The sequence below is a fragment of the Hevea brasiliensis genome, chromosome 18 (assembly GCF_030052815.1).
Source record: "Hevea brasiliensis isolate MT/VB/25A 57/8 chromosome 18, ASM3005281v1, whole genome shotgun sequence".
Taxonomy (NCBI): domain Eukaryota; kingdom Viridiplantae; phylum Streptophyta; class Magnoliopsida; order Malpighiales; family Euphorbiaceae; genus Hevea; species Hevea brasiliensis.
Genome location: NC_079510.1, coordinates 44,634,781 through 44,656,246, shown reverse-complemented (window position 1 = coordinate 44,656,246; position 21,466 = coordinate 44,634,781). Strand labels below are relative to the sequence as shown.

At 32.9% G+C, this 21,466-nt stretch overlaps 2 protein-coding genes across 10 annotated transcripts; one reads left to right on the top strand and one right to left on the bottom strand.

Annotated features, from left to right (window-relative positions):
- Positions 1-1,265: 1,265 nt before the first annotated feature.
- On the top strand, positions 1,266-13,001 carry LOC110651318 (uncharacterized). Of its 8 annotated transcripts, none has more exons than XR_009146119.1 (8): positions 1,266-1,413; positions 1,896-2,124; positions 2,999-3,122; positions 4,499-4,845; positions 4,972-6,766; positions 7,095-7,348; positions 8,784-9,339; positions 12,374-13,001. XR_009146119.1 is itself a non-coding variant. In XM_058140968.1 (8 exons), exons 1-7 carry the CDS (start codon positions 1,358-1,360, stop codon positions 8,853-8,855), a joined length of 2,877 nt encoding a protein of 958 aa, XP_057996951.1. In that variant the 5' UTR covers positions 1,266-1,357; the 3' UTR covers positions 8,856-8,876; positions 12,374-13,001. The 8 variants fall into 8 exon arrangements, 6 of the variants coding, with proteins under 6 accessions (XP_057996951.1, XP_021662309.2, XP_021662308.2 ...); XR_002494154.2 differs by lacking the exon at positions 12,374-13,001 and adding an exon at positions 9,487-9,655; XM_058140968.1 differs by having other exon boundaries at positions 8,784-8,876.
- LOC110651319 (auxilin-related protein 2) lies at positions 10,589-14,637 on the bottom strand. Of its 2 annotated transcripts, none has more exons than XM_058140971.1 (7): positions 14,047-14,637; positions 12,553-13,040; positions 12,389-12,456; positions 11,792-11,848; positions 11,436-11,534; positions 11,176-11,352; positions 10,589-11,007 (listed from the first exon to the last, which is right to left on the bottom strand). In XM_058140971.1, the coding sequence occupies exons 1-7, from the start codon at positions 14,532-14,534 to the stop codon at positions 10,963-10,965; spliced, it is 1,422 nt and encodes a 473-aa protein (XP_057996954.1). In that variant the 5' UTR covers positions 14,535-14,637; the 3' UTR covers positions 10,589-10,962. The 2 variants fall into 2 exon arrangements, with proteins under 2 accessions (XP_057996954.1, XP_057996953.1); XM_058140970.1 differs by having other exon boundaries at positions 12,553-13,061; positions 14,047-14,635.
- Positions 14,638-21,466: the final 6,829 nt, after the last annotated feature.

Sequence of the window (21,466 nt, the reverse complement as noted above, 5' to 3'; positions counted from 1 at the left end):
ATTAGATGTTTTAATATCCGTTATTGTTTTAGTAGTTGTCTACTATTTAACTAGTTATTAACTTTTAAATATTGGATGTTAATAATTAATTATTTATATAATGTTTAATAAAAATAATAGTTAAAATACTTTTTCAATCTCTAAATAATATTATAAATTTTATGCTATCAAAGTGCTACCTTAAAAGGTTTTGATCATTTTCCATAATTGCATCCTAGCATATTGTTAACTGTAGATTGTTTCGGGTATTGTTAGCAAATTGTTCCTTACCCTATATATGCATTTGCTAAATTCTAAGTTCATGTTACTAATTAGCATTAGTTTAATATTATTGCAATCATCTTTTAAGATTGAGATATTAGATTCTGCAAATTATGTATTTAAAAATTAAAAATGTTCTTTTAAGCTATTACCATTAGAATAAATTATTGCTTGCAGACTAGGCGACTAATTAATTTATTAGTTGCAAAAGATATATTCTTCCACGTAAATATATTTTTAAAGTGATTTTTTTTAAATATTATAAAAGAAAATTCATGTATGCTTCACTTTATCCTAACTTGAATAAAACTTCCAAATTTCTATAAGCGAATGAATTTTATCCAATTTTTGAGTTAAATCAGGGAATTGCTTTAAAATAAGTAAACCACAATTTATCAGACAATCTTTCTTTTTTTTTTTTTTTAAAAAAAAAAAAGAAAAGTTATCAATTTAATAATATGATTGATTATTATGTCCCAATTTTTTTGTTGTGCATACTTCTCTTTCTAGTATGAAATCCAGACTCTCCTCATGGAGTAAAATGATGGCATAAGATGAATCAGAATTTACCAAATTATTGGCAAGTAAATTTGTTTTTTCAATTTATTAATCAAAATAAAAATTTTGAGGAAATAAATGAAGGTGGTTCACTTTTTTGCCAATAATTTATATTTAATTAAATTACAAAAATATATATAAAAAGTTGTTTTTTAATCCTTCGCTTCCTCTGGTCAGATAATGAAAAAAACTAATTTATCAAAAAATTATTCAGTGTTTTTGGGAATATATATTTTTTCTCTTTTAATATATAAAATTTGTTTTCTTTGATTTAAGAAAAATTGAATATTAAATTATTATTTTTATAAGGAACACGTATTTTATAAATTTCATTATAAAAAAATTCAAAAATTATTATAAATTAAAATAAAAAGTAGTTTTGAGACTGTTGACTTTGACATTACGCGCCACGCAAAGGGGAATAGAACACATGCTCGCTCTAAAGGCAAAGCCTTTGACGCGCGCGTTCTCATTTTCCGCTTTCAAAACAGGGGGAAAACACCCCAAAAAATCAAAGTTTTCCCTTTGAAGAAGCCCAATGAGGGAAGAAGTTATCAGCTCCGGAGGTACCATGGATCCCACTCCTGCTGCTAGGTACCACATCACCCTTATCTCCCTTCTTCCTTACCTCAATGCATACACTCACTCACTCTTTATCTTTTAGTCGGGGTTTTAGCTGTTAAAGTTTTGAAATCACTCGAAAATTAGGGTTTCTGAATTTTTTCTGTTTTTGTTGTTTCTGCCTCTGATTCGTTTGGGGTACTTGGATGTTTGGTTTCTGGAAAGCTGAGGAAAAGAAATGGGACAATAATTTTCAAGCTTTCTGGTTTTGCTATATTGAATTTAGTTGAGCTCAAAACAATGGTTCTTGTACTTTCTTTTCTATTTTTTTTTTCACTTTTCTCAATTCTCAGGACCTCGACGGGGCAGTGACTAGTGACTGAATTGGGAATTTTACAATTTAATGAAATAAAATATTTTAATGAATTGAAATCATGCCATTATGTGTATCTGTTAAAGCATGCTTTTTTTGTTGTCATGAAGTAAAATTTTTTATGCATGTTGCCTTCCTCCAGTTCTGCTGGGGCATCCTCCCCTACTGTCCCAGCAAATGCACGTGCTTCCAAAGCAGCCTCTCTATCTCTATCTGGTGTTGGCTCGCAATTACCGTGGACCTCCTTGAGCACCAGTGCTGGTGGTTTTGTTCTTGGATCATCAAGGCCTTCATGCAGGCCATGGGAAAGAGGGGATTTATTGAGGCGGTTGGCTACTTTTAAGCCGTCAAATTGGTTTGGAAAGCCTAAGGTAACACCCCACCTCCCACCCCCCAAAACTTTAATGAACAGTAGACAGTAGTTGTATGCTGAAGTCGTGATTCCATGACGTTTAAATTTTTAAGCTTGCTAAAAAGTAAAAATTGAAGGCAATTATTAGGCCTGATAATTATTTTTATCATGTAATTTACTTGGACGCTTGCCACTTATACATTCTTTAAAGGAAGTAAATGTGTAATTGCTAGGTGCTGGTTACAGAAGGAGCAAAAATGTAGTTCCTATAGATTCCGGGATCAAAAAATTTCTCCCACATTAACATTTAATTGATGGAGACCTAAAAACGACAGTTGCCTTTAATATGATAAAGAGATTGCAAGAATGATAATTCTGAGCTTTGAGCTAGACATCCAAAGAATGTATGCGACTCATTGTAGCTTTACAAAAGTTGTTTTCTAGAAAATACATAAAAACCACTTTAGCTCTTTCATGTTTTGGTCCTAACAAACCGATTTCTAAACTAGTTTCAATTTATGGCAGTAGTCAATTTTGCATCGGAAATACACTGTAGAAAGGGCATGAAAAACAGTATAACTGGAAGACCTGAGATGGTTATTTAGTGAAATTGTTCCTGGTATTCTATAGAGATAGAGGAATAATAAATTTCTGCAGTCTCAATTTTAGAATGCTTTCATAGGAGGAGTTGTTGTTTCATAGGAGTTGTATAATAATTGTTTCCAAGGAAGAGATGATGATATTCCACATCACATTTTTTCAGTTTAAATATAGATTTTGAATTTAAGTAGTTGTGAACTTAAATTATTATGATTTGAAGTGTCCTTTCTCCTTTTAGTAATAGACTTGGTTAAATTTTGGGTCATGATCATTCCTTTTCTAATTTCTTGCAGATTGCTAGTTCATTGGCTTGTGCTCAAAGAGGTTGGATGAATATTGACATTGATAAAATTGTGTGTGAATCATGTGGTGAATGCCTGAGTTTTGTTTTGTTACTGTCCTGGACCCCAGCTGAAGGTCAGCTATCTTAAGTCCAGTATTTTAAATCTCTATCTCAGCTACAACACATAATGGTTTTCCCAGCTTTGTTTTGTATGTCTGATAACCTTCACGAGCCACAACATTGATATTAAGGAGGAGGTGTTATATACCAGAGAACAGTAGAGAAGGTTTGAAAATAGATTAAGTGATAAACTCACAAAAAAAGCCTAGTTTTTTGCCTATTAATATAAATAAATAAATTTAATTAACTAATTTTGAATTTTTTAAAATTAAAATTTCAACATTCATTATGTTATATTTACATATATTTTAATGGTGTTTCTAAATTTTGTATAAAAATATTTAAATTTTAAACATTATTATCATTTTTTTTTAATTTTCAACATTTATAAGTAATAGATAAAGAAAATATTTCTATAAATGAGTAACTATCTTCTTAATCAAGGTTCTCAAACTAAGCTCAGTCTTTGAATCGGTGAAGGTATAGGATTAGGGGTTTAAGATTAATCAAAATTAATTAAATAAATATTATGTATTATCTTGAATTCATTCAATATGTATAAATTTATATTAAAATAAATTGATTTTATTATATTTTATGAGTAAATTATCAAATAATACAAGAAAATTTGAATAAAATAAATTTATTTTTCATAAATTATTTTGACATTTTATTAAGATTTAAAATTTAAAATCTAAAATTATTAATGTTGTATGACATAAGAAATATTTGGTTAATTTTATTTATTATAAAAATAAAAATGTTTTTAATACATTTTATATGTGGTAGCTTAATTGACATAAAATAATTAGACTAGGAAATTCTAGAATAAAATGTGTATGAACAAAAAAAATACAATTATCAAGTTAGCTCAATTGGTTGTGACTTCAAAGACCTCTCGTGAGGTCTTGGGTTCGAATCTCCTTGCTAGTATTCACCGGTTCATTGGGTCAACCTGGGATGCCGGTCTGGGTTTAATGACACTGGTTAGGAGAGTTGGCATTTCTGTTTTACTTGCTATTCTGGGCCAATTACTCAAAATTTTGTTATAGCTGAATTAAAATCTCAAAGCAAGTTACCTGTTTTTCATAATTTGGAACTTTCCCTTTTTTTTTTTGTGCTTTTGATAAGGGCCTCATGTTGCAGTACAATTGCTTGGAATGGTAATGGTAAATTTTGTAGTGGGATACACATTAGAAAATCAGCTAAGACTGTTTCTTCCTAATATTGCCTTTTGTAAGGCCATGGTGTGTTCTGATCTTGTTTCTATGATTGCATTGCAAGTTGATGCATCTGTTGTTTAGACAAATTTATTTAATCATTAAATCATTGTCTGTTGCTCATATGATACATTCTTTGTATTCCTCTTTCTCCTTTCTTCTTTTTGAAGTTGAAAGTGCTGCTGAAGCATTTGCCAAACAGCTGGATGATGGCCACAAGGCCAGCTGTCCGTGGAGAGGTAACAGCTGTCCTGAAATCTTGGTGCAGTTCCCTCCAACTCCTCAATCTGCTCTAATTGGGGGATATAAAGACCGATGTGATGGGCTCTTGCAATTTCATTTTCTTCCTATTGTTGCTGCATCTGCAGTTAAGCAGATGCGGGTTTCTTGGGGTCCAGTGGTTGATCGCTTTTTGTCCCAGTCACAGAATTTTACTTCTGGAGAAGGAGACTTCAAGTCAGAGGGCATACCAGAACTTGAGACCTCTAGAGATGGGAACTCCTGTTTGTATTCTCATGTAAGATACATTAGGCTCTTTTCATTGCATGTCATTGTTCTGACTGATTTTTAACTTTAGCAATCAGCTAAATGCTGATGCTCTTCTACTTTTGTATATGATCTTTCTTATCATTTCATCTGGCAGGCCCAAAAGCTTATAAGTCTCTGTGGGTGGGAACCAAGATGGCTCCTAAACATTCAAGACTGTGAAGAACATTCCACTCAATCAGCTCGCAATGGGTGTTCTTTTGGGTGTTCTTTTGGTCCTGCCCAGGCCCAAGTCCATCTTTCACATGATCCTGGTCCAAGCAAGAAAGCACATTCTGCTTCAGCCAAAAAGGACACTGGAAAGAATAAACTGTTAGCTGAGTCAAGATGTGATTCCAGGTCACCCTTACTAGATTGTAGCTTATGTGGTGCTACTGTGAGGATACTGGATTTCTTGACTGTTGCTCGACCTGCTCGTTTTACCCCCAACAACATTGATATACCAGATGCAAGCAAGAAAATGGCATTGACACGTGGAGTGAGTGCAGCAAGTGGAATAAGTGGTTGGGTTGCTGCTGACGACACAGAGAAAGAGCATACAGAAGACCGTGATGAGGTGGCAACAACAGACAAGGGTAAATTGCTGCAAAACTCAGAAGTTGATCTGAATCTTACTATGGCAGGGGGCTTACCTTTTGCTTTGGCAGACAGGGCAGCAATCCTTGAAAATGTTCGTGATGTGGAAATGGGGAGAGATTTAATGATAGGTCAGCCTTCAGGCAGTGAGGTTGGTGATCGTGCTACTTCTTATGAATCACGAGGACCTAGTTCTCGTAAGCGGAACTTGGAAATAGGTGGCAGCTCAGATGATAGGCCTCATCTGATGATGCAACCTGTTGATAGTGTTGAGGGAACTGTCATTGATCGTGATGGTGATGAAGTCACAGATGGTAGACAATTTTCAGCTGGACCTTCAAAACGCGCTCGTGACTCAGATTTTTTTGATACACGCTGCTCACCATGTCAAAGAGACTCGTCTGGTGCTGGTCCTAGCTATTCACTGGGTATGCAAATTTATGCAGATGGAAATATAGTTACTTTGTTTCATCAAGGAAGTGACCAAGTTGTTGGAATTCCATCAGCTAGGAATTCAACACGTGCATCATCTGTCATTGCAATGGATACAGTCTGTCATAACATAGATGGTGATTCTATGGAAAGTGTTGAGAACTACCCCGGAGATATTGACGATGTTCATTTCCCCTCTTCCAGTACGCATGGCAATCTGGACATGAATGAGACATCTGAACTGAATTATAGCAATCAAGCCCAGAAAAGCATTTGTGTCAGGCATGCTGCTGAAGTAGTTCCTGGAGAAATGGGTGTCAGTAGTACTAATGATGGTGAAGGGGTTTTCAATGCAGAAACAGTAACAGCTCAGGCTCGAGATTGTCCTAGTTTTGGTATTAGTGGAGGCAGTGTTGGCATGTGTGCTAGTCATGAAGCTGAAATTCACGGGGCTGATGTTTCTGTCCATAGAGCAGATAGTGTGATTGGTGATGTTGAGCCCAGAATAGAAGACCTTGAAAATCAAGGTCAGACTGGTGAATCTGTTCCTGATCCTGGATTAATGGATGAGGTTGTTCCTGATGAAACAAACAGGGAAGATCCTCATGGTGATAGCCAAGAGATGTCTCGATCTGTGGAAAGGGCTGATAGTGGCTCAAAAATAGATGGTTCTACAAAGGTTGAATCTGTTGAAAGTGGTGAAAAGGCAAGTCAAAGCTGTAAGTTAGCTCTAGATAAAAATGCCCACCCTTCTCTTTCCTGCAATGCAAATATGTACTCTGGCTATCAAACAACTAAGAAAGGGATTAGCAAGGCTGGAAGATCATCCTTTACAAACAATTGTCCTTGCATTGAGTCAGATTATGCTGTTGCCAATGGGATAGGTAAGTTCTGTTAGGCTCACTCTTTTCTGCGTTTTCCTGCACTATTGTGCTGTCTTCTTTCCCACTTTTTTTTTTTTTTTTTTTTTTTTTGCCTGATAATATCCCTGCATTGGATGATTTTTCATAAAGTAGAGGCTTAATGTAATTTCTTTTTGGCCCTGCCCACACTGAAGAGAAGCCCACTAATATGAAAGCTTAATTTATTGAAAATTTAACTTTAAAGTTCTTGGTTTTTGCTTGCCATCTCTCTCTCTCTCTCTCTCTCTCTCTCTCTCTCTCTCTCTCTACCTGTTTGGTTGATGCATTATTCACACTACTTGATTTTCAGGGCCTCCAAAAGGTGAAAGCAACTATGAAGAGGCTATAGAGTTTGATCCACTTATTCATCACAAGCAATTCTGTCCATGGGTGAATGGAAATGTTGCTGCTGCTGGTTGTAGTAGCTGTGGTTCTGGCAACAATGCTGATGTGGTTGCACTTTGTGGGTGGCAGCTGACATTGGATGCATTAGATGCTCTGCGATCACTAGGGCAAATTCCAATTCAAACAGTACAATCTGAGTCAGCAGCGTCATTGTACAAGGTCAGTCATCTCATCTTGAATTTATTTTCTTCTGTTCGAGCAGAAAACGGACACAACTTTTAATTTCTCCCTCAGGTTATCAAGAAGCTCTCTTGGTTAAAATTTGTTTCTACTAATTAAAATATAACTGGTGATTACTATTGCATTTCAGATGTCAGCACTTTATTCGCGTGATTAGTGCATCAGCACTTTGACTGGGTTTGGAACTTGGAGTTGCAACTGCATTCGAGGGGACGACATAGGACAGGATAGGGTGTAATGACACAGGATAGAAGAAGATAAACAGTTGTCCGATCCTATGCTTGGTGCGAGTAGGATAAGTTAAGTCCATTGAGGGAGAGGGCAGTTTTATTTGTTTTGGATGGAATTTAGCAAAAAAGTAGTACTTTTAGTTGGCTAACTGAAGCCAATGGAGGTTGGGAGGGCCAAAAAAAAATGGTGATTAGAGAGGACAATAATCTTCCCTTCTCCTGTCCAATGAGTACGTGAGACACCATATGATAGGGTTTCTTAGTACAGTAGAGGGCTTGAAACCTAACTAACTCCTTAAAATGGAAATCAATTACCGGGGGCGATTAGCTTGTCTGTTGGTCTGTCTTGACCCCTATACCAAATGCAACATTATTGCTAAATGGTGAATTCAATTCCCATTGGTCTATTATGTAGTTACAATAAGCTTTCACCTTTTTCACAGTAAGTTAGGTGACAAAGGTGCCATTTAAAGCTACGGTTTCAATCAGTGAATTGGATTTAACTTCGTATAGATATGGATGTTTTCATTTAAGCTTTTGTTTTGAAGGGCAAATTTAGCTAAAAATGTCTGCATAGTTTTTCATTAGGTGTACAGGGACATTCTTCACTATGAGAATAACATTAATTCCAACCTTGTGTCTATGTATGGAATATAAGAGACCAAGGGATATTGTGGGCTAGGATTATTAATAATAAATAGTAACTGATGGCCATGCCTTTTTAGTGGGACTTCTCAAATGTTGGGTACTGATTCTGTGATCAAATCAGTTGCCCCTGTGAAATGCATTTTCTACACTTTGTTTTAGGTGCCTCCTTTGTTCTAAATATCATACATATTTCAAGCAATTGTCTTTGTAACTCAGACCAAGTCACTGATTGAGCTTGTGCAGTGCGGGTTCCATATCGAGCTAGATAAATAGGCTAATGATCCTGCCTGCCTCCTGGAGATTACATATCTCCCAAATAATCAAATATATATAGTTAAATTACTAATGAATTTTTCGTGACTTGAATCTTAGCTCTGGTGTACATATACAGAGCTGGCTATTTTATTTTTTTGTTGGGTATTTCAGTTTTTTTTTTTTATCTTTTTTCTTCTCCAACTTTAGATTTGTTTGCATTCTTTACCTCTTTAGCTTAACATGTGTGTGACATGAGTTTTTTTTTTTTTTGTTCCCCACAGGATGATCGTCAAACTCCTGGTCAACAGCTCCTTCGACGGCATTCTATGAACAGAAGCCATGTGCAGCATTGATATTTAATCAGAATAGTAAAGGTACTTGCAATTATTAATAAGATCATTTCAACTCAACTAATATTTGCCCTGAGCTTCCTGTGGTGAACTGGTAATACACCTTTTTACATGTAATTGTCATTGACTAGAATGAAGCAGTTTGTGCTGTCCCATTTTTATTTGATGAATTGCATTGGAACTCGGAGAGAGAGAGCCAATTGAAACTCCTTCGCAATTCCATTAAGTTTGAAAGAACAAAATACATATGAGTTGAGTTGAATGGAATGTACACAATTAAAAGAATTTTTTGGGATTTGATAGCTGGACTCTTGAGGTGAAGTCATGTCACCTATGAATGGAGAAGTAGACCAAAATTGAGGAACTCAAGTTTCGATGGACAAGAAAAAGGAAATGAAGAATGCTGCCATGCATGTAGGGACACGCGGATGAAACTAGCAGATATTTGATTAGAAGATTTCGAAATCTGTCCTCCACGTAGGGTCAGGTAAACTGACCTGATCATTCAAAATTCATGCTTCATAAGCCTTATTATGGACTCTCACAAAATACATTTCTTTTGAGCCAAGTTCTTTTTAAGAATGTAATCATGTAATTGTGATTACATATAATTTATTATGTCAATGCTATGTAGGGTGAAACTGTATCAGTATTGGCAGTAAAATTCGTAATTGATTTTGCTAATTGGCTGAAGAACCGCTGCTGGTATTTCTTTCTTTCTTTATTTTTTTCCTTAAGTTGGATATTTATATGATATTCAGAAAAATTTGAGGTGCATGTTTACGCAGCATAATTTTCCTGTTCTTCTATGTTCAAGTACTTTGCTTTTTGTTATTATCACTACCTTCATGTTAATCAGTGATGCGATGGTGAATCAAATTTAAAAAAGGTCCTCTGTGCTTTTCTATTGCTGCAATTTTTGTTTGCTGTTGTTGTGTTGAAATATCAAAATCATGATGGTAGTTGCAAGTTTAAGAGTTCAATCTTTGTTTCTACAAAGAGTGATTCTATCTTTATATTCAAAAGGGTAACTTACTGTTTAGTTTATAGGAATTGTTATTATTTACACTTTTGTTTTTTCTATTTTATAAAATAGGTTGAAACATCCCTAAAGTTTGATTCTGTTTACAAAACAGTGGAGAGAAAAGAAGAGAAAGGAGGAGAAATTACATTTCTCAACCTCTTGAATTTAGCCCACAACATTTCTCTCCAAATTGATGGGAAATGGAGAGACATAGGTATTAGTTGTATTAAAATACTTAAATGCCCTCAATTTTTTAGAAGCTTATCTTTCTTAGCTTGTGAGGATAGTCATTTTTCATTTTCTTTAAGAGAAATTATATTTCTCCTCTATTCTAGTAATCTATTCAAACAATATAAAGTAAATTTAATTCTTTCCTAAGCATCTAGTTTATAGACAGCTCATGCTAATGTGTTTTTCCAAATCAAAGAAAATACCCTATGCCTTGAAATCATGCTGAAACAGAGATAATTTTTTGTGTTTTGGGTAGAAAATGATTTCTACCATATTTTTGTACACTTTTCTTTATACTTCTAGAATAGTTGCGTCTCAGAGCGGAGAGAATAAGTTGTTAAAAGTACAATGGACCATTTTGGGAAGTCCGCCATTCCTTTTACTTTTATTCTGTGGGGTAGAGGGCAAGTTTCAGCAGAAGGGTTGAGGTTTCCGTGGGACCATCAGGTGGAATTTGGTTGAATCCTGACAAGGCATGCACTTGGTGAAAGATGAGCAATCCATTAAAATTAGATGGAAACTTACAGTCCAAAAACACAAATTATTATGTCAAGATACGGAATATGAATGATTAAGCACAATTGATCTGCAGGGGGAGGTGGAATTAGTGTTGATTTGAATAAAATCATATTGTACAAACCCAAATACCAACTGAGATGATATCAACAATACTATCATTCTCATCCTCATATCGTTTTCAGAATGGAAGAGGAAAGCAAGTTAGGCATCAGATGAACATACAAAATTCTTGAATATATGATTTTTTTTCTCCATTCTTCAAATATTCCAGCTAGCTTGCTATTGGTTTCAAACTTACTTCACAAAACTGATTACCGAAGGATCCTGAATTGTCTACTAGTTAAACAAGACATCTTGGGAGATGAATGCAGCCCACGCATCCTGTAAAAGCATGTAACAAGTGAATCACTACCCACTGCCCTTGCTATTGGAGTGTTATTTTGGATTATTGATTTCTTTTCTCCTCCTACTGAATCAATTTTGGAAATCTATTGAAATAAATTCTTTTATGTGCTCTGAAACATTTTTGCTGCCACATCTAAGATTTACCTGGACAATGGAAAAGGCCTTTTCTGCAACGTACTTCTGTTGTAGCGTAGCCCCCCTTTGTTGCAATTTGTCTGGGTGGAGACACAACCTTGCTTTCTGATAGGCCTTCTTTACATGCGAGCTTTCAATAAGGCTTGTCAGAGAGGTGGCGCACCAACCGCTGTTGGACCATAGAATCTGAATTCAACGACAATAAAACATTTACATTCAAAGCCATGAGCATCGTCATATTTAACATAAGAAAAGATTGGAGATGTTACATGATGCAGTGTTGAAAGCAGCAAACGAATATTGGTCTCCTTGCCTTCTGACCACAACCGGACATCTTCATCCAGTAGCTTCAGCTCTATCTGTAATTGCTGCACAAGGAAAGGAAAAACATCAGTCAATCTCATTCCTTGTGTATTGAACTAAAATGCTACTGGTTCAAACTTCAGAACACGATTATTTTTGCAGATGTTATCAGAATCTCATTCCTTGTGATGTTATCCTATCATACCTAAAGAGTTTTTCAGGTCACAAATAATGCATCACTTGTTGCAAGAAAGCTATCTCCTCAACCCAAACTTTTATTTTATGCAAGCACAAATTGAATCTGATAGTATGAGGAGCTTACATCTTTTTCTGATTGATCTTTTTCTTCTTCACTTCTCCATTTCTTTAGCTCTTCTTCCTGCAAAAGTAGAAGGTAAATTATATGATTAAATTCTCCCTTGCTCTCATCACTCGGTCCTTTGAATTGCATTCCCTTGTATATTGATCACCAAAACTATATTCAAGCACAAGAAAACAAATGCCACGTTCAGGTTAGTACCTCATACATGCACCTGTCTGGGTATATATCTAGTGGCACAGGTTTAGATTAAGGGAACCGAGATATTAGGAAGCGAGGGTGCCTTATCTATCTAGCTATTATGGAATCAGTAATTATTAAACATTTCCAGTAAAATGCAATAAATTGAAACAAATGTCTGATGCGTCATTCAGTTACATTATTCCATCATTCCCCATATGGTTTGCCAAACACGCCTTTTAGATTCTTGACATTATTACAAGTGATCAGCACGGGCAAAATTTCAGATACACGGTTTGTCTAAGTGAACTCGATCTATTCCAAACGCTATGTATTGAATCATTCACAATCCATCGTTATATTTCATATACGGATTATCTTATCTTTTATTGTTTGTACTTTCAGAAAACAGTACTTTACCGAGGGAGATTGCGTCCTTCCGTGTCCATCGATTTGAGGTGATGTAAATTCGCGCGTATTAGGACTTTCTGCAGAATTCGGGGACAAACGAAACAACTTGTCATTTATTCCTGCAACCTCTCAATGTGAAATTTGAGTTCAAACTATATGAGTTACAATATCACCTTCTACCTCAGGTGATAGATCTTTCTTTTGCTGTCTGTCAAGACTTTGTGCCTGAAACTTTTCCTTAGCCCACGCGATTGCTTCATCAATTGAAATTGCTTCGCTAGCTGCTTCTCTATGGTCAGAATTGATCTCAATGACATAAGAGCTCATAACTTCATCTGCCGCCTGTTCCATTTCTTCATCTTCCGCCTGCTTGCCGGCACTTGCCTCCTGTTCTTGACAAAGCGAAGAGACAAGAGATGACGGGGAGTTGACCTCTAAATCATCCACAGATACTTTGATGCTTTGATACGAATTGGGTTCGAGACTAATGGTTTCTGGGGATGAGACCTGCCGTGAAACTTTGATATAGGAGCTTCTGAAACTGTCATTGTATTCATTTTCCATGTAATAATTGTCCGCATGGGAAGGAAAATTTCTTGGAAAAGATGGCATCTCTTCTTTCCTTGCTTGTTCTTCAGGTCTCATTGCGGTGGAGTTCCACCTATATGGCACATTGATTGGCCTGTAAGAAGATGAAAAATCTAAGCTCTCTCCATTTTTGGGACGCCAATATATTTATTACAAAAAATAGGAGTTATCCATCAAAGAAAAAGATATTAATTAGAAAAAAAAATACAAATTAAAAAGGTGTGTGCTTGGTTTAGGTATGAAGCTATTTAATATGGAAGTAAAAAGTGAAGAGTAAAACAACGTTAGGGAAAACTTTTCCTAGAATTTCCAAAAAGTATGAATGGTATATGTTTGTTGAAAAACTGTGAAGGACCCAATTAGGGAATCTCGAATACTGTGAAATGGCTTGTGGCGCCATAGCTACCCCACAAAGCATGTGAAAAATTATCTCCAAGAAAAGTTAGCATCAATTTGCTCATTGCTTAAAGCATCTTAATAATGATGTATTAACAAAGTCCACGATGGTGGCTTTTGCTAAAATGAAAGGAGGGTGGGTCGCTAACTAGCTAATTGTGGAGGCTTGGAGCACAACCTGTCTCCCTCCCATACACGACAATGAGATATTGAATTATTTACAATGTTAATAAAGGAAATTTTCTTTCTAAATCACTAAACACACAATAAATAAATGATTTTTATTTAGAATCAATAACAAAATAAATTTAAGTAAATTTTTTCTGTTAATTAAATAAATCTCTAATATCTTTATACACTTTCTATAATTATTAAAATTAACACAGTTATATTCAAATATTCATGAATTTTAGAACACATCGTTAAACATATGAATTTGACAGATGGAATTCAACATGTTGAAAGCTTGAAAATGATTTTACCCTCAATTATGAATTTAAGATTTACGAGAATTTTATCTACTATCAATTTGAAGAGCAAAAAAATTTTAAAGACTTCTGAAATTTTTGGAAAAAGAAAGGTGAAGTGTTCAAAAAAATCTTACTTTTGTAGAAGCCACATAAGGGGCATAAATGTCAATCGATAAATCTCAACTGAAAGAAAACGGTTAGCGCTGTGGATACCTGAGCTTCGAAGCAAAAGAGGACAATGCAACATCATCGCCGGTCACTGTGCGCCGATGAGGGCTCAGCTCCTCTGAACTCAGCACCGACGAGGAATTCGACTTCGATTTAGCCTTAGAGTTGGGCTTCGATCTGTCCCTCGACCTCCGTCCCTCCTCCCAACCAAAAACATCACTGTAGAATCCTTCACCCTTAGCGGGGATCCTGAAAGCCGGCAAGCTCCGTCCTCCACCACTCTTCTTCTCTACGGAAGCAACAAACTCCTGCGGTCGGAAAATCTCCTCGTAAAAAGAAGTGGATGAACTAGTGAAGTCGCCTGAGAATTTACGGGACAAAACGCTGCGAGGTGGTCCGCCGAAAACATCAGCGAAGTCGTCGGGGTCCATGGCCTCCATGGAAAGCCTTGTGGAGCCGGCCAACGTGTCTTCAATGGAACGGCGCCGTGGGAGGCTGGGCATTCCCATCCGCATCCGCCAGGAATCGTCCATGTATATATGTTTAGCTTTCGTGAGGATTTATAAGCTAGTACACACATCTCAGTGACACATAAATATATATATCTGAGAAATTTCAGCCGCTGGCTGATATATATATATATATATACACACACACACACACAAGCCTGTATGAGAGAGCGCTTTGAGAAAAAGCTGGTTAGCTTTTGAATTATTTCATTTTAATTAATTGGAATTCTAATTTTATTAAAAAATATTCTAAAATTATTTATTTTAAAAAAAATGTATTATCAATAAGATGAATAAATTATTAAAATGTGATTATATATAAAGTAAATTAATAGAATATAATTATAAAAATTAAATAAAAAAAGATTTATTAGAACACTATAGACGCAGAGTGGGTCATTATGTATCTAACATAAGTGCAGAATTTATATGAAAAATGTAACTGTTAAATTATTGAATTAATAATTCAGAGCGTAACTATTAACAAATTGATCTTTTCTATGACTCAACAGTCTGACCGAAAAGTTAAAATCGAAAACTGCCTGAATTATGCTCATGGACATACTGACTATTTTTTTTTTCTGTTATTTAAAAAAAATGATGATGATGATGGGAGAGAGATATGCACTGTGGAGTGGAAAATGATAATGAAAGTAGGCACTCCCCATGCTTATCTGGAAAGATGTTTTTGGATGGAGAGGAGGGTTTCAATCCCACACCACAATATTGTGTCGTGGTTGCCTTTTTTTCAGATGATGGGCTTGCAGACCCGGCAGGGCCAGTTTGATTTATGAATCAGATCAAAATTAAATTAAGTTAAATTCAAAATTAAATTGAATTAATGATTTGGGTCTTCAACCGACTTGAAATTGGATAAAAGAGATTGATTGCGGTGGAATTTATGCGTATATATTAGTGTGTGTATGTGCACACAATACTATAGAGAATTTATTTTCAACTTTCGTGGGTTTTATTTTCTGTTTGCTAAAGATGAAAGTGGAGGAAAAGGTAAAGAAGAGAGAAAAAAAAAAAATAAAAGGATAGATAAAAGATGTTAAATTAATACTAATAGTTAGTCAAAAGCTTGTAATAAAAGACTATATCATATATGATTTTTGCTAGTGAGATTATTTTAAAGTAAACATTAAAATTCAAATCTCATTCTTTTAAAATTAAAAAAATTATTTCTTCCAATATTCATGTTAATGGCTAAGTTACAGTAAATGCTAATAGCTAAGTTACAAAGTTAGCTAGTAGTTGAAGTTCTGATAAAAACAAACATCATGCGTGGCTTTTTTTTTTTTTTTCATTTTTCTTTTTCAAATTTTTTTTTTAGACGACTATTTGTGGTTCCTTTAAATCGATTTTCTTTATTTTATTTTATTTTATTTTATTCTTTAAATTTTTCAAAAAAACTTTCAAAATTTATATCCCTTTAAAACAAATATGAGTTTCTTTCTTTAAATTTGTGTGTGTTACGAATAGATTTAAGATTTTTTCACTAATATTAGGATTGAGAGAATAAATACGATTTCTATATTTTTAAAATAACTCATTGTAAAACAAATATGAGTTTTTATTTTCACCCTTTAGTGGGGTTTTATTTATTTATTTTTTAAGTATTTAAATGAATTATTTAATAGTTGAAAATACAATAATTTTTTTTAGTTGAAAACTTTAAATTAATGTAATCTGATAGTGTAACATATTCTTTCATTAATATTTAATGGTTTAATCTCTTTTACGAATAATAACGTAAGTAATAAGTTTTATAAAGGTAGTATTGTCGAATATTTCTTTAGTAGTCTAAAATGAAAAAAAAAAGATTAATTATTACTTGATAAATTATTTTGCTCTACCAAATTACCTTTGAATAAAATATTTTAATTATTTATATTTATTTTTTTATGCGAAGATTATATTATCTTTATCTTATGATTTTTATTAATGAATTATTAAATTTTATTAAAAAAATATAAAAAGTTAATAATTATAATTTTAAATTTTTAATATTTCAATTACAATGTATATCGTTAGTAAATTGTAGAATTTAAAGACATCACTCCAACAATCATTATAATGTTCATTAATAGTCTACTCCCTATAAATAAAGTTATCAAATTTTGATTGGATTTAACAATCTAATTTAAATTCGTAATTTATTTTAATTTATGTAAAAATTTAAATGATCTATAAAATTGAAGGTTATATGATCCAACCAACCCAAATCGGTTTGTTTGGATTGTTGATGAATTCGAATTTTAATCTAAAAAATAATATTGAAATAGGTTGTAACTTGCAAATTGATTTAAATTTAATTCGAAATCATTTATATACAATGACCCAATGAATAATCAAAAGCATTTTGCATTCTGAAATGACTTAGATCGTACTTTGTATAAAAAGATAAGGTCCGAAAAAATCCGCAACCCTTTTTATCATAACTTAATTTTTAAGATTAAAGCAAAAATAAAGTAATTATATAATATATTTAATATAAACAGCCTAAAACTGAGTCAAAGAGTTAAAATATGATCAAAGAGTCAAACATTCGATCTTAAGATCAACGTAGCCAAGAAGTCAATAAAATCTAGGGATGACTAGCTCCTAAAATTAGATGGTTCAGTTTGGTCCGTAGGACCAAGCATACATAAGGGTGAAGCAATCCAAGAGATGGTTGGATTGGATGCTCTCCCAACAGGTTTGAGGAAAAACTAATCGAGCATTAGCAAAATGAGTTAACTGATAGCAGCTGAGTATGTTGAAATTCTCGGAACTAATTCCAACGACTCTCTAATTTTCACTTTATAAATATCAGAATAAGACATAAATTAGGTAAGCTTATTCTACTAAAATTACTACTGAATTACATCTTGATTTTTCTAAATACACTTTCAATTAAACTCTAATTTAAGTATTGGAGTGATTAGTTAATAGAGTATTAACCTCACCTTTTCTCTTCATATTATAGTCTAATAAAGTGATAAGCTGGTCAAAGGAGGCTCACAATAACATCAATATTATTTTAAAAGTAATTTAACTCATCTTTAAATAATATTTTTTAAGGATATATATATATATATATCATGAAATTAAAAGAAGGTAATTAATGAACCGAAAACACCAGACAACAGGTAAAATCCGGTTGCTTCCCGCCATATTCAACTCTATAATTGGCCCGTGAATTGAATCTTGGTTGTAAAATGTCATATGCTAGTGTTTTCTTGCTAGAGATAACATGGCCAACTTTTGAGAATGTGATTGAAGAAAAAATAATAATAGCAGTGCCAGTAGTAGTAATAGAACCTCAATTGGAATTTTTTTTAAAAAAAAAAAGAAAAAAATGATCTGAGAATTAAGTAATAAATTTTGAGATACAACTTCGAAATTTTGTAACTTCACTTAAATTGATTTTTATTAATTCTTACAAGTAATCAAATTTGATATTTTAACCTGCTTTATTTTTTTTTGAAATATAATATTTTTATAAATTGTATTAAATAATTGATTGAACCGATGGATTTATAATATGATCTTAAATTTAGTTTTCTATCGTGTTAGTGAAAGATTACATCATATAATTATCCTTATTATTGACACTATTGATAAGAGAATATATATATAATTGGAGATAATGGGAGACTGAGGGAGTAAAGATTCAAATTTAAATTAATGAATTTGCTAGATAAGTGATATGTCTCCGATCACTGAACCAAATTAAGCGAAGCAGACTGAAGACATATAACTATAACACATTAACTGTAAAATAGTAATAGTAATAATAAAATGATAATAATAATAATAAATTTATGGAGTTAAAATATTATTACGAAAAAAAAAAAATCTACAAATGAAAAAGATAATAATAATTAAATATTGTAAAGTGTGAATATGTATTTAAAATATTCTAAAAATGAAGTATTTATATGCTTAATTTATAAATGATTAATTGATAGTATTTTTTTTACAATATATAATAGGTTTTTAATCGATAAAATATATAATCAGTCTTTTATTAAAATAATTATATTGCAAAATTTTCTTAATTCAAAATATGTGTATCAGTGAGTTTGAACAATAGCTCCTAAAAGATCTGGGTGTAGTATAGAACTTATTTAAATTAATTCTTAAATTTATATATTAGAAAATACATTATAAGCTATAAATATAAATTTTAAATATAATCTTAGTAATATATATTAAAAATTTAATATTTAAATACTTAAATATATAAAATAAAATAATTTTTTAATAAAAAATAATATTTGATTATGGAGACTGATTTCATTGATTCAAGACAAGAAAAAGGCCTCTCCATCCCTACATCTCACAATATTAGGAACATGACGAAGTCGCCAAAAATATATTGAATATAGACGGGTTGAATCGAAATTAGTAACAATTGACATCCCTATTAAATTTTGACCTCTTCATATTTAATACTATGTTAATTAAGTTAGGCAATTAGGCAAAGAGTTAGAAATTTGAGATGCTAAAATTAATTAGCTGTAATGAAGAAAGGTGTTAAAAAGGGTAAGTGAGGTGAAGGATATGGTTGATAGCTCAAGAGGGGACAATGCATGCCCTAAATTGATTGTGATCAAAAGCTTTATGCCTCACCTCTCTACTTTCCAACAAAGCTAATAATCAATCGTTGAAGCAAAGACTATGATCAATCAATACATACACTAGTCATGCCAAGAAAGGGGGGAGAAAGTAGTGGAGGTGCCAAGAAAATATAAAATTGAAAAAGAAAGTGAGCAAATTAAAAACCCTATTAATGATTACAAATTAAGGGATAATCCAACATTAAAATCTCTTTTATTCAAAGGTAATGTCGTCCACAAAACAAAGCACAGGCAGTCTATATGCAACTGTGCTGTTCAATGAGGAGGGGGAGGGGAACATGCTCAATATATTTATAAGAATTGGAAATATTTATAAGAAAACATTTATATTCTGCCAAAAATGAACAACTTCTTCGCACTCTCCCTGATGAAATGGGAAGGCTCTGCGTCTGCTGCTAGGGAGAGAAAACAATATATCCCACTTATATATAATTGGACAGTCTTTGTTAAAATATTTCAATATCATCGTGGAGTTCTTTTCTGTGTATCTGCATGATTTGGTTGGATTTTTTTTTTTTTTTCTCTCTTTCAGGAGCTGTATTTCAGCCGGATCAAAATAAGCTCTCCAATTCTTTAAAATCGTCTAAAAATAGTGATCCTCCAATTATTAACCAAGGTTGAATAGTTCATTGGATAACCAAATGATCTAAAGTGCATATCCTTTTGTTTTTTTCCATCCTAAATTTGATATATTCTAACAAAAGAAGGGGAAAAAAAAATTTTTATCCAACAGCAATACAATCTTTCTTCAATGGTTGGGTCGGCCATAGAGCAGACAAGTTTCAAGGTTCCATATGTGCCTTTCAACATAAGATACCCTTTTTATCTCTTGAAAACAAAAGCAAACATGCATGTAAAATTCATCATTAGGTGAGTTTCAATGCAATTGTATCTTGAATTTATAAAAAACTGCATGTCAATAAAAAAAAAAAATCTTCAAATTTTTTAATACTGTTCAATAATATTAATTGTTCTGCCAATTTATTTTACTAATCGTTAGCTGTTTATATAATAATTTAAAGTAAAAGTATTTGATGAAAATAACTGTTGAATTTATTATTAAATATAAAAATAGTAATATCATTTTGTTGAACCCTAATTAAAATCATTTTTCAACTTTTAAAAATTAGAAAGAGTAACTTTTCATGAACCACTCTCCTAACTTCTAAATATTAATATAAATACTATGTTAATGTTAAACACTACTTAAAGCTACTGTCAAACAGGACTTTTGAATACTCATTTCATTTGTGAGATGTCCATCATTATTATTTGGTAATATTATCATGATATAAATAATCATGAACAACGAAGCAGAACATGTACCGTATTATGAAATGGCACTTCACAAGTGCTTGAACAATAGAGCACGGCAAAGTGAATTGGTGATTTGAGAGAAGTATTGGATCGTTTTAATGTCCTATTATTGAGATTGTCTGGCAGTACTGAACTATGGATGCAAAAGTTCTCTTAAGAAGTTCTAATACCTCTCTATAACCCAACAAATATATGGTCCCTATCTTTGCATGTGCATCCCCAAAATTTCTTGAAAAAGAAAAAGAAAAAGAAAAGCGTTCACATCAACTTTAAATCAAGAATTTCAATACCCCAGTGCTGGTTCAGTTAAGCTTTGTTTCAAAGACTTGGTAACTTCCTGTCTAGCCAGATATGGAGCTCTGAGTGCCATTCTTCACATGCTAGTTCATGGATTACACCGAAGCAAACGTTAGTTGATGATTAGCCACCCTGAAGAGAAATAAAATTCTATTTCACTAGGAACCCATTACATAAAACAAAGAATTTCCCCATCAGAAGAAGCTGTGTTCAACTTTCAAAGATTAAAGGCCTGTTTGGTATTGCTGTTGAAACTGCTATTGAGAAAATCACTTTTTTAAATATACTAGTTATAGAGTGTTAAAAAATAATTAAAAATTAAATTTAATCAATTTTAATCATAAGAATACGAAAATAACAAAACAGCTTTTTTCAAACTGCTTTTCTTAATAATATTTAAAATGATTTTTTTTTTTCAGAAAAGCCATTTCAGGCTTTGAAACTCAATATCAAATAAAGTTTAAATCAGCAGCACCATGGACAATCTTGGAAAAAAAAAGGCCTAATATGGTCAAACATTGATGCTGGAATCATGGTAAAACATTTAAAATACATAATCAATTAATTAATTTTGTTAAAATACATAAATTAAATAGTAATTTTTCCTGTCAAAATTCTATATCCCTAATTAACCAAGTTTCTGGCGGGCCTGCAGTTGGAATTGGACCGGCTGAAATGGGCTCTTTATCAACAAAATGTTGGTTTGATTTGCCA

Coding starts and splice junctions, on each gene's coding strand:
- LOC110651318 (XM_058140968.1), top strand. CDS start 1,358: ATGAGGGAAGAAGTTATCAGCTCCGGAGGTACCATGGATCCCACTCCT. Junction 2,125..2,998: donor ATTGGTTTGGAAAGCCTAAG/GTAACACCCCAC, acceptor AATTTCTTGCAG/ATTGCTAGTTCATTGGCTTG. Junction 6,767..7,094: donor TGCTGTTGCCAATGGGATAG/GTAAGTTCTGTT, acceptor CTTGATTTTCAG/GGCCTCCAAAAGGTGAAAGC.
- LOC110651319 (XM_058140970.1), bottom strand. CDS start 14,534: ATGGACGATTCCTGGCGGATGCGGATGGGAATGCCCAGCCTCCCACGG. Junction 12,457..12,552: donor TCTATCACCTGAGGTAGAAG/GTGATATTGTAA, acceptor CGAATTCTGCAG/AAAGTCCTAATACGCGCGAA. Junction 11,535..11,791: donor AAGATCAATCAGAAAAAGAT/GTAAGCTCCTCA, acceptor TTCCTTGTGCAG/CAATTACAGATAGAGCTGAA.